The sequence below is a fragment of the Chelonia mydas genome, chromosome 17 (genome assembly GCF_015237465.2).
Source record: "Chelonia mydas isolate rCheMyd1 chromosome 17, rCheMyd1.pri.v2, whole genome shotgun sequence".
In the NCBI taxonomy this organism is placed as follows: domain Eukaryota; kingdom Metazoa; phylum Chordata; order Testudines; family Cheloniidae; genus Chelonia; species Chelonia mydas.
This window is the reverse complement of record NC_051257.2, coordinates 12,690,322-12,703,127: the sequence shown is the minus strand read 5'-3', so window position 1 is coordinate 12,703,127 and position 12,806 is coordinate 12,690,322. Positions and strand designations below refer to the sequence as shown.

The window sequence follows — 12,806 nt, the reverse complement described above, 5'->3', positions numbered from 1 at the left end:
CTCTATCTCCTTACCTAAACCTTCTGACTGAGTTGGAGTAAATCAGTGCACCGCTGCCTGTATATCAGCAAATTATGTTTACTGTTGTGACCTTTGGATTTTAGGTTTCCATTTCATTTTATTACTTCGCTAACATTGCTGCTTAATTGTGGGATCCAAAAAGCTTCCTTTTATCAGCAGAAATATGGGACTAACATGAGCTTTGAATTGGGAGGGAGGTTCTTAATCTGCAGAAAGGAGAACGAGGAGGTACAGAGCACTCATGCACCCTCGATGCCATTATTCAAGACTCCAGTTGCACATGAATGAGGCACATGGATATCTGCAGTGCAGTGTACACCCACATCATCTTAAAGAACCAGTTACTGAAGGATAAGTAAGAGTTCTGTATTGAAGGAGACTATGGCGTTGTCTACATGGTGCGGGAGTGTGCGCCAGTGGAACTCTTCCTGCTAGAGCAGGCTTTCTTCGGGTGCACGGAGTGACTGCTCAGAAGCTGACGTAGCCTCCTCATTGATGTTGTGACTTCCTCTTTCTCAGGTGATCAGTCTTCGAGTTCTGGAGCTTCAGTCTTCCCTTAGGGGGTTTTTCAACCTGAAAGGCAAACCTTCTCGCCCATATCCTTGATTTCTATAGCTTGTGAACTTCGCTTACTGAGCCTTGTAGCATCTCCTCCAAGATCTTTGGAAAAGTCAGGTGCAAGGCCTACCAAGGAGCCATGTAACCATGTCGAATCAGGTTAGAATTAAGTCCTTTTTAGCTAGTTGTCAATTCCAGAAAAGTCCCATTTAAACAAAGTATTTGGGGTTTTACATACCACAGAGACTGAAAGTCCATGATATCCCCATTCTGTGTCTCATCCCCTCAAAAATCAGAATTTGGACATAAAACCTCTTTGAGGAAGAGGGTGCACTTTGGGTGAAAAATCTGATGATGACACATCACTACTTTACAGAAAGTTCAATTAGCAATTATTCACCCAGCAAAAAAATAGGAAATAAATTGGAACTTACGACAAATTTACAGTAATCTTCCTGTTTATAGAACTAGGCTATGAGTGACATAGGTTATCTCCTGAAACTTTCACCATGATAGAGGGAGCTTACTTTAAACTGTCTGAAGATGAAACTCATTTAAGATTTTCAGTTTTATATAGAGCCTGTATTCTCATGAAGGCTGTTTCTCTCACACAGATATATTGGTCACTTTCAGATAAGTGGTTTGCAGAATCCTGAGGCAAGGACGTTCTGCCTTCACGTTCTTTTCCCTTCCTAGTTTTTGGCTGAGTTCCATCCTGCATGCTCCGCTCTACGAGTGGTAACTCGGGATACGAGACGCATCTGATGAATATTCTGACTTTTTGTTTTGGTTCCTCTGCCGCCTTGAATGGGCAGTGATTATGGGTGTCTTTGTCTGCATTTGCTTAATAATCTTCATCTTCATTCTTCAGTTTCTTATGCTGATGCTGCTGGAGCCTCATTATTATTAAGAGAACAGGAATAGCAATTTTATTTCAGTTTGGCTTCTATCTAAGTAAGGCCTTTAAAGATGTATATTGCAGGATTTGTAGTAGCACAAAACATTCTGCGGTTTGAAGTGTAATAGCCAGCATGGCTGTTGAAGGAATGTATTGTAGTATGTAGTAGTCTAGCCATAAGGAGTATTGTTAATATATCCCTGGCATTTGCCACCTAACTGAAAGCAGCTGTGGTGACCACAAATGCAAAGAAATGCCATTCCTTTTTCAATGAGGATTTGGCAATGGTTTTTTTAAACAAATATTTTTTAGGTTATTGTGAAAATAGCTGAGTAGGCAGAAATAGTACTGGAATATTCTTTTTTTGCAGATCAATTTTTTTTCTTTGTTGCTGCCACGCAGAGACAGAAGTGCTTGTGGTTAGCTCTGGATTACATGCTGTCAGCTGTTTCACTATCTGAACTATTACTGCACTTTTCAAGTAGCACCTGGAACTGCTATCGTGTGTGTGTGTTTCTCATCTCCCTCCCTCATTTTCATGACTTCCTGCTCAGATGCTCTAGACTAAGGTTCTTTTTCTGGTCTTGTCCTTTTTTTCCTGTGTTAAATATTTTTCTGTGGAGACGTGATTTACTTAAGCAAAAACAAATTTGGTACAGTATTTTCTGGGAATTAATGATTGTCTGGGAGGAGCTAATGTGCTTCTAGCATTAACCCAAGGCAGTTGTTAACTGCCAGGAAATGTCCTGTGCTGATGTTATTGCAGTAAGCGATGAAAAAGGCAAGGGGCAGGACGTGGATTTTTTTCTTTAAAGTTTGAAGTGCTGTTTGTCACGTGCAGGGCATTCAGTAAGTGCCCTGTATGTTACTTATATTACAATAGCCCTCTGGGGCCTGATCTCTGGTTGGGGTTCCATCATGGTTCTGTACAAACAATTATTAGCCAATCCGATTTACATAGATCTTATTGCAGCGCTTCTTGTTGTGTAGAATCAGAGTGCAAACACAAGTGCAATCTTTGCTAATTTTGAGAGGGGCATTTCAGTTTTGATCTGTTGTGTTTTTTTCGCTCTGTGAGTCTTTGAATGTCTGAGAACCTTCAAAAGTGTAACGCTGGTAAGAGTTGACTTCAGTGGTTGTGCTCATCTTTTGGGTACTGTCCCATCTCTGCAGACTTCTTTTGATGTCATGACGCTTTGTGCTGTATTCGCTTTGCCATCTCAGTCCTCCTAAAATCCAATTCTAATGATTCTCTGAGGATATGTCTACAGTACAAAATTTTTTCAAAACTATTCTATTCGAATTTTCGGAAGCTATTTTATACATTCCGTCTTCTGTGTCCCCACTAAAGCACGTGAATTCGGCAGATTGCGTCCGCAGTACCAAGGCTAGCGTCAAATGTCGGAGCGGGGCACTGTGGGTAGCTATCCCACAGTTCCCGCAGTCCCCGCTGCCCATTGGAATTCTGGGTTAAGCTCCCAGTGCGTGATGGGGCAAAAACATTCTCGCAGGTGTTTCGGGGTGTGTGTCGTCATAAAGCTACGGCAGACAATCGTTCCGCGCCTTTTTGGCATGCAGACGCCATACTGCTTTCAGCAGACGGTGCACCGCTGCTCTCCATGAATCCACCTCTCCAACTCAACTGTGCTTGGCCATCGTGAACCGAGCAGCACAGCTTCTGCTGCCAACTCTGCTCTCCCGCTATTGCCACGCTTCCGAGCTTCTCCATGTTGTCTGTCCTGGGCTCCCACCTCCGTGAAAGCCACAGAAGACAACCATTTTCTGCCGTTGTTCGGCTACCATGAACCGAACAGCACAGCTTCCGTTGCCACTCTGATCTCCTACATTTTGCGCCCTTTTTCCAGGATTACCCATGTAGGCGCCATAGCCATGGAGCCCGATCAGATCTCCGCTACAGTTTTGACCATTGTAAATACCTCGTTCATTATCCAGCAGTATGTGCAGTGCCTGCAAAACCGGGCGAGGAAGCGACAACAGCGCGATTACTATACCGATGAGGACATGAACACAAACGTTCCTAGAAGCACAACATGTGGTGATTGGGAGATCGTGGTGCTGTTGGGCCAGGTTCATGCTGTGGAACGCCGATTCTGGGCCCGGGAAACAAGCACAGACTGGTGGGACCGCATAGTGTTGCAGGTAAGGGGTGATTCCAAGTGGCTGAGAAACTTTCGTATGTGTAGGGCCACTTTCATGGAACTTTGTGACTTGCTGTCCCCTGCCCTGAAGCGCAAATGAGAGCAGCCCTCACAGTTGAGAAGCGAGTGGCCGTAGCCCTGTGGAAGCTTGCAATGCCCGACAGCTACTGGTCAGTTGGGAATCAGTTTGGAGTGGGAAAATCTACTGTGGGGGCTGCTGTGCTGCAAGTAGCCAACACAATCATTGACCAGCTGCTATCAAGGGTAGTGACTTTGGGAATGTGCAGACCATTGTGGATGGCTTTAATGCACTGGGGTTCCCTAACTGTGGTGGGGCGATAGATGGAACGCATATCCCTATCTTGGCCCCGGAACACTGGGGCGGCCAGTACATAAACCGCAAGGGGTACTTTTCCATGGTGCTGCAAGCACTGGTGGATCACAAGGGACGTTTCACTGACATGAATGTGGGATGGCCGGGAAAGGTGCATGCCGCTCGCATTTTCAGGAACTCTGGTCTGTTTGAACAGCTGCAGGAAGGGACTTACTTCCCAGACCAGAAAATTACTGTTGGGGATGTTGAAATGCCTATAGTTATCCTCGGGGACCCAGCCTACCCCTTAATGCCATGGCTTATGAAGCCGTACACAGGCACCCTGGACAGTAGTAAGGAGCAGTTCAACTATAGGCTGAGCACGTGCAGAATGCTGGTAGAATGTGTGTTTGGACGTTTGAAAGCGCGCTGGCGCAGTTTACTGACTCGGTTAGATCTCAGCACAACCAATATTCCAAGTGTAATTACTGCTTGTTGTGTGCTCCACAATATCTGTGAGAATAAGGGGGAGATGTCTGTGGCGGGGTGGGAGGTTGAGGCAACTTGCCTGGCGGCCAGTTTCGCACAGCAAGACACTAGGGCGATTAGAAGAGCGCAGCAGGGCGCGCTGCACATCAGAGAAGATTTGAAAGCCAGTTTCATGACTGGCCAAGGTACGGTGTGAGAGTTGTTTGTTTCTCTTAAAGTTACCCACCCCATATATATAATATGAGAGGAAATAAAGTCACAATTGTTTAAAAACCGTTCTTTATTATTTGTTGCACAAAACATTGAGAGAAATCAGAAGCTAGATGGGGGTGGGGGTTGGGTTAGGGCGGTGGAGGAGGGGGGAAGGACAAGTCCAGAAACCAAATCAAAATTTAGGATATGCCAGCCTTCTGCTGCTTGTGCAATCCTCTGGGGTTGACTGTGTGGGTTCCCGTAGCCTCCCCCGTCGTGTTCTTGGGCGTCTGGGTGAGGAGGCTATGGAACTTGGGGAGGAGGGATGGCAGTTATTTAGGGGCTGCAGCAGCAGTCTGTGGTCTTGCTGCCTTTCCCGCATTAGATCCACCATACAGCGGAGCATGTCAGTTTGCTCCCCGATGAACTTGACCATAGCATCCTGCCTGCTCTCATCATGTGTGTCCCTCCTCTCTTCGTATTCATGTAATGCTTTACGCGACTCCGCAATTGTTTGCCTCCATGCATTCAGCTGGGCCCTATCAATGCGGGAGGACTGCATGAGCTCGGCAAACATGTCATCCCGCGTTCGTTTTTTCTGCCTTCTAATCTGGACCAGCTTCTGGGACCGAGTAGATAGGGGCCGCATTGAAACATTTGCACTTGCTGCAGGAGGAGAAAAAGGGAGGGTAGTATTTTAAAAGATACATTTTAGAGAACAAAGGGGACACTGTTTCTCAGTGAAACAGGCAATTCATAGTACACAGCACATATTCTTTCTGTACAAGGTCTCATTTTGCCTCCTATACTGAAGTGCCTGCCACTTTGGTGTGAGTAAGCCATCACATGTGGCCAGGCAACAGAATTCAGCTTGCAGGCAGCCTGCGGGCTCTCTGGGATGATCGCTTCACACAACCTGCCCTGCCCCCACACACACACACCGCGGGGCTCTGATGAGCCTCTGAGCAGGGATGAGCCCTTTAAACTAAACGCAAACAGCCCAGCGCGGCTGGGTTTTCCTCCACCCCCCACCGCGTGGCTCCGATCAAGCTCTCGCTCACCAGAAGTGCCTTCTCCAGGGTCGTGGCCCGGGAGCATACTTTGGGAGTAGGGGGAGTCTATTGGGTCCAGTGTTAAGAATAGTTCCTGGCTAGGGGGGAAAACAGATTCCCCACTTGCCGCCTATGCACTGTCCTCCTCCTCCTCCTCCAAAAACTCCTCCTCCTCCCTCCATGCTACTCCCCCCCTTGCGGGTGTCAACGGACAATGGTGGGGTAGTGGTGTCTTCACCCCCCCATAATTGCATGCAGCTCACGGTAGAAGCGGCATGTATGGGGCTGTGACCCAGAGCACCCGTTTGCCTCCCTGGCTTTTTGGTATGCTTGCCTGAGCTCCTTGATTTTTGTACGACACTGTTCTGTGTCCCTGGAGTAGCCTCTTTCCGTCATGGCCCTGGAGACTTTAAGATACGTATTTGTGTTCCTTTTTTTGGAACGTAGTTCTGCCATAACAGATTTGTCTCCCCAACATGCATTGAGATCCAGTACCTCCCATTCGGGCCATGCTGGAGCTCGTCTGCGAATCCGGGACTGTGTGGTCGCCTGTGATGGTGGACTCTGCATGGTTGCCTGTGATGGTGTACTATGCTGATGGTCACTTGTGCTGATGGTGACCAAACAGGAAATTCAAAAGTTCCCAGGGCTTTTACTGCCTACCTGGCTAGTGCATCGGAGTTCAGAGTGTGGTCCAGAGTCGTCACAAGGGAGCATTCTGGGATAGCTCCCGGAGGCCAATATCGTCAAATTGCATCCACAGTACCTGTAACCTGGAACTGTGATCTCGATTCTAGCGCTACTCCACTTGCCGAGGTGGAGTACAGAAATCGGAGTAAAGAGCCCTTTAAATCGAAAAAACTGGTTTGGTCGTGTGGACGGAACCAGTTTTATTTCGAGGTAACTCGGCTAATTCTGAAATAACTGCGTACTGTAGTCCAGGCCTAAGTGGGAAACTCATGTACACTCCATTTAAAACTGCAGCAAGGTAGAGAAGGACCAAAACCAACCTGTTTCTCACTGGTATCCCTTTGTGATGACTTACTTCAAAACTAGAAGGGATTCTCATAGCTTCCACTTAAATAAATAGACATTCATTAGTTTTCACTGTAATCTGTGGGAGTGCTTGGTGTTCAGCATCACTGAAAATGAAACTACTTATTTGGTTGCTTGAGTATGAATTTAGTGGTCTCATTTTTAGGCATGTGCTTTTGAAAACTTTGACCTTGGACTCCAGAAAATTGGAAATTTTAATAGCATACTTCTCCAAACCAGACATCCTCAAAGTCAACTAGCTGCTTATGAATCAGTAATTATAATCATTACCTATGAGGCAAAAACTGTTCAGTCTCTTCTCACAATTATCAGGTTAATTAGATACGCTCATTATTGTTGTAAAGTGACTCAAGTCAATGAAGTTATGGCACTTTGGCCCCCTATCTTGAAGCTACAGGGACTATTTGATTAAATTTCCCTTTATTTTTCTCAAGAGATATCTGCTTTCTTAATTCTGAGTCAGTTACCAATTGCTGAGTCTTACCTGGAATCTCCATGCTTCATTAACTTGCATTGTTTCCTGTTTGTTCTAGTAGAGAGGAGTCTTTTTAATAAAGCAAGAGTTTTGCAACTGTTCTTGTGTTTTGGTTTTTAAATGTAGACTAGAACTTGGTTTTATGGCCTATGCGATGATCATGGGCAAATCCCTTTGCCTCTTTGTGCCTCAGTTTCCCTACCTGTAAAGTGGGGAGGATGATAATTACTGTCTTTGTAAAGTGCTTTGAGATCTACTGAAGAAAACTTCTGTAACAAGAGCTAGTTATTAGAGCCTAGGTAGAGCCTTTTGTGCTTAAAATGCTTTACATCAGTAAGTTAGGTACAGGTAGTGCATTGACTGTAGGCAGACATGACAGCTATGTATTTAGCAATAGTTCCCCTACATGTTTAGCTATTCAGTTGGAATTGCAGTTGTATGATGACATACCACGTGGTATTACTTATGGTACAGGAGTTAAATATCCCCCGAGGGACTTTTTGTGGAAAGGTTTTGATTTTAACCTGTTTTCACAGAAAAAAGATGAATACTAACATCTAAGGAGCTGTGTACTTTTCTAATTAGGAAGAAAGTTTGGAAAAATGAATCAAAGTATTTTACTTCATGGTAGAATCTAGAACTATTCAGTCTGTGCTGTGGACCATATATTAAATACCTGGGAGTCAACATTTTATTAGCACATAGTGTGTCAATTTTCCTAAACCCATAATAAAAAGCTGAGTTGTACATGATCTTATCCAAGGAAGAAGTGACCATAGAAAAGAGTGGGTAACACGGGATTTTTAAAAAATCCTTCTGAGTCCTACTTATGGTCCAGGAGAAATGATAAACAACAAACCCTGATTTTCCCTGTTTTCTTGCTGTCCCTGTGTATGCATGGACCAATGCCTTATCTCCTAACAGCTTTATGTAAACATGCAATTATAAAAAGACCTAAAGATCTCCATGCCAATTACACAGTAAACAGTGGTTGGGTGAAAAATAGTAGCTACTTCTTTTTCTTTTTGCAGAGTTGAAAGATCTACAGATCAAGTAATCAAACCAGTCAATGTGGAAGCTTTGTCCAAATGGGTTGGAAAAATACCTTCAGATGTTCTACAAGACATGCCAGTGATAGCGCCGATGTTAGCAAAACTTGGCTACGACCCATATGCCAATCCACCAAATTATGGAAAGCCAGATCAAAAAGTTCTTGAAAACACACGAAGGGTAATGTATTTTTGTATATGAAATCTAGTTGGCTAAAAGTGCATCTTTCGTTATGAAAGAAATGTTGAGGAGATTTTGTTTTAACGTGGACTATAAAACAGTAATTTATTGCTTTCCTAACTGCAACTTTTTAAAGACCTTTTGGAGGAGATTTTCATAGGCACTATGAACAGTTAGGCCTCCAACTCCCATTGACTTTCAATGTGATTTGGGTGCCTAACAGCCCATTATGCCTTTGAAAATGACTCCCTTCATTGCTGCCTCCAACATACTGGCATGCATGGAGTTGTTAAAGAGCTTCAGTGCTGAGTATTATAGGAAAGTGTATAAGACTATGAGATTTACCATTGCAGATCAGACCATTACTTCTGCCTCGCAATGGTTTTAGAGAAAGTGAATCACTCTCCCACATCCCATGATGCACTAGCTAACTGAGTATACTTAAGGGAAGAAGGAAAATCCTTCCTGAGCTCCTCCGTGACTCATCTGCAAAGCAGGAGAATGAAATACTCGTGCTTTAGGTTGCTCAGATACAAATATTCATTGATATAAATATTTCTAGCTCCTGTTTAAAGCTCAAACTACAGAGATTTTTTTAAAACTCTTGTTTTTCATTAACCATTTGTTTCTGTACTATGGGAATCTATTGCTCTATCAAGCTTGGAATTGCTTTGTATCTTTTCTTTTGCATTTTCCAAATCTTAGAAGCAGGAAGAAAGTTTTTCTCCTTTTTCCTGTTGGCACTTTATAGTTTTGTGGGATGAAGTGTAAAATGAAGATGCTCCCAAGACTCTCCAAGCTCAGTGGCAGAGATTTCCTTAGGTTCTCTCTCTGAGGGCCGTTTTTCCTCAGGACTATTAGCCAGCTTTTCCCTTTCACTCCAGTTTGATATGACTGGCAAGGGGTGGGGCTTTGGGGAAACACTTGAAGAAAGGCTTTGGTCTTCCCTAATGTAACAGTAGATTCCCAGTTGATTCACTGGTTGAGTAGGGTCCTGTTTACAACATTAAGGGACTCATAGAATCATAGAAATGTAGGTCTGGAAAGGACCTTGAGGTCATCAAGTCCAGGTCACGGCACTGAGGCAGGACCAAGTAAACCTAGACCGTTTCTGAAGGGTGTTCATCCAACCTGTTCTTAAAAACCTTCAATGGTGGGATTCCACAACCTTCCTTGAAAGCTTCTTCCAAAGCTTACTTATAGATAGAAAGGTTTTTTCCTAGTAGCTATCCTAAATCTCTCTTGCTGCAGATTAAGCCCATTACTTCTTGTCCTATCTTCAGTGCATGTGGAGAACAATTGATCTCAGTCCTCTTTATAACTTTCATTCCTGTGTTTGATTTCACATTTTCCTCATGTAATTTCAACTCATCTTCTATATCATCACTTGGGAGTCTTCTCTTCAGCAGATACTTGTCTGTTGGCCATATTCCCTGCTCCTCTGCTCCCCCTGTTCCAGTACCATGGCAAACAGGAAACTCAGGTTGACAGTTGGAGAAGATGTGGGCAGGCCCCCAAAACTGGCATGATGGTTGGCTACTGTTGCTACGGTTAAAACTGATCCTGTGTGCTTTGTTTAGCCTGATGTGCGTGTCCCTACATTCACTTATGTGTCTTCGGACGTTGCCTTCACTCAGAGACCTTCAACCTGCCTCCTTCTGTCCTCTCTTGCCTTCCCACAAATTCAAATTATTCAGAGGTCCTTGGTCTCAGATACCTCCCTACTTCCTTGAATAGGTTCCTTCTCTCCTTCTTGCTCTAAGCACCGTTTTAGGATCACCTTTTTCAGATGGTCAAACTAAGTCCCATAAATGCCAGCCTCTAAAAAGCAAACTGTTCTTTTCATAAAAGAGTTATCCTAGATTTAGCAGGTATTTGCCCTAGTACTCTAGCTTCTTCTCACACTTAAGTGCTCCAAATGAGATGATTTGAGTTACCTATTTGCTAATGAAGATGTGGAGCTCTTGGCTGGATTAATTAATTCCGTTTTCAAGATAGCCAAACCAGCAATCCAGTCTCTCATCTGCCAACCCCCACCACAAAACAGATATTTACTTCCAGAGAACTTAGTTCTGGAACCCTTTGGACTGAAACTTTTTTGGCAAGTCCCTAGCAAAGGCCCTAAAGGACTCCTAAAATCTGAATAGAATTTCCAGTCTTGCCCAATCCTTTTGATCCACCTGAGCCAGGAAAGTCTTCACCAAAAGTAACCGTAGAGACACTCCCAATGAAGGATTTTTTATTTTATTTTATTTTTTTTTTTTGCAAGATAGTGGAGCTCTTGTAGCTCAGCTGTACTATTTCCCCTTACAGGTAGGTTCAAGAATTTTTGTCTGTCTGAGTCAGTACCTCTGTGAATGAGCCTGCTCTCAAGATTTTTAAAGAAGGAATTTCAAGAGCTATTCCCTGCTGTCTCTTTGTCTGTTTAAAAAAATGAAGCTCTCTAGACTGTAGCAAAGTCTTCTTTCTCTTGAAGCAATATTCCCAATGTCCTCAAAAGACAGACACTGATTTCTGTTCTTGATTCTTCACGGTGATGAAAAGAACATAAGGTTTTATCCATTCCATCCTCCATCTCTCAGTATGCAAAACGTATTTCAGAATGGAGACGTTGAACCAAGAAACAGACTCTCTTCCTACTCTCCGTCACTCAAGCTGTCTTATGCCTCACAAATCTCAAGAAGGCTTATCTTCATGTGCCAGGAATTCCATGCCACCAACATTTCCCACACTTCACAATTGGGAATCACTTCTCAGTTCCACACAATACCATTTGACTTATCTCGTGCTCCTCCATTGATCATAAAAGTTATTGGTCATCCCAGTAGCCAGCCTGAGATGTGGGCTTCCAGGTCTACCACTAGCTGTATGACCTACTGATGAAGGTACAATCCTATGTGGTGACAATTTGCCATGCCCTCTGACCCTACGTGTTCCTGGGACATTGTGGATTCATAATGAACTATAGAATAGCTGAAGCTGTTGTTTAGGCTTGGAAGGATTAGCTTTCTATCTAGCAGACAGTAAACTTTGATTTCACCATACACCTACAAGGACTGAGTGGACTTGTAGGCTCTGAAATTTTACATTGTTTTGCTTTTGAGTGCAGTTTTGTAACCAAAAAAAAAATCTACATTGGTAAGTTGCACTTTCACAACAAAGAGATTGCACTACAGTATTGTATGAGATGAATTGAAAAATACTATTTCTTTTGTTTATCATTTTTACAGTGCAAATATTTGTAATAAAAATATGCACTTTGATTTCAGTTATAACACTCAATACAATATATACGAAAATATAGAAAAACATGCAACATATTTAATAAATTTCAATTAGTATTCTATTGTTTAGCAATGCAATTAAAACTGCGATTGATTGCGATTAATTTTTTTAATCATATTCATTTTTTTTTTAGTTAATCACATGAGTTAACCGCTTTTTACCTGCTGCTTTCTATAGACTTTCCTTTTTTTGGAAGATGCACCACATCCAAGAAACTCCTTCACACTCTCTCATTGCCTAGAAAAACAATGTAGTATTTCAAACTTCTACTAAAATTGTATTTTCTGACTCTGAAGTTTGACCATTTTTATCCATCATGTTGACAGAGAATTAATAACCTTTGTGGCCATTACCGTAAAACAGTATTAAATTTGAACTTTCCCAGTTACAGCAGTTCTGAGGTGTGCAGTGGACTCTGCTAACACAGAATTTCTCTTGGGAGAAAATACCTTGTCCTCTTTTTGTCAAGATCCCCCTTTCATTTTGAAAAAAATTATGTACTCTCGATCTGGTAAGGACAGTAAACGTTCTACTTGCATAGAACTAAACTGTGGAAGAAATCTGATGCTCTGTTGGTACTACACAGGGAACCTAGAGGATTTTGATACTGAAGCACTGCTTTCTGCCTTCAGGCTTATACGTAGGGCCCTACCAAATTCACGGGCATGAAAAACGCATCACGAACTGTGAAATGTGGTCTCCCCCTGTGAAATCTGGTCTTTTGTGTGTTTTTATCCTGTACTATACAGATTTCACAGGGAGAGAAGTGTTTTTCAAATAGGGGGTCCTGACCCAAAAGGGAGTTGCAGGTGGTTGCAAGGTTATTTTAGGGGGGGAGTCACGGTATTACCACCCTTACTTCTATGCTGCCTTCAGAGCTGGGTGGCCAGGGAGCAGCGGCTGTTTGCCGGGTGCCCAGCTCTGAAGGTGGTGCCCTGCCAGTAGCAGTGCAGAAGTAAGGGTGGCAATGCCATACCATACCATGCCATCCTTACTTCTGCACTGCTGCCTTCAGAGCTGGGTGGCTGGAGAGTGGTGGCTGCTGACTGAGGGGCCCAGCTCTGCAGGCAGCAGTGCA

General features: G+C 43.5%; 1 protein-coding gene across 24 annotated transcripts in view; it reads left to right on the top strand.

The window, feature by feature from the left end:
• The window catches only part of TPST1 (tyrosylprotein sulfotransferase 1), a 96,274-nt gene that overhangs the window by 22,441 nt on the left and 61,027 nt on the right, over window positions 1–12,806 (top strand). For 8 of the 24 annotated variants that reach the window (XR_006286290.1, XR_005222631.2, XR_005222628.2 and 5 more), the window contains exon 3: window positions 8,245–8,443. The exons of 15 other annotated variants lie outside the window; for them this stretch is intronic. Coding sequence is in view for 3 of the 9 variants with exons in the window: in XM_037880346.2 (XP_037736274.1) it covers window positions 8,245–8,443 (199 nt within the window). In the remaining 6 variants the exon portion in view is untranslated. Of the gene's footprint in view, window positions 1–8,244; window positions 8,444–12,806 lie in introns of those variants that run through there. One more of the 24 variants, XR_006286291.1, reaches the window with a different exon arrangement.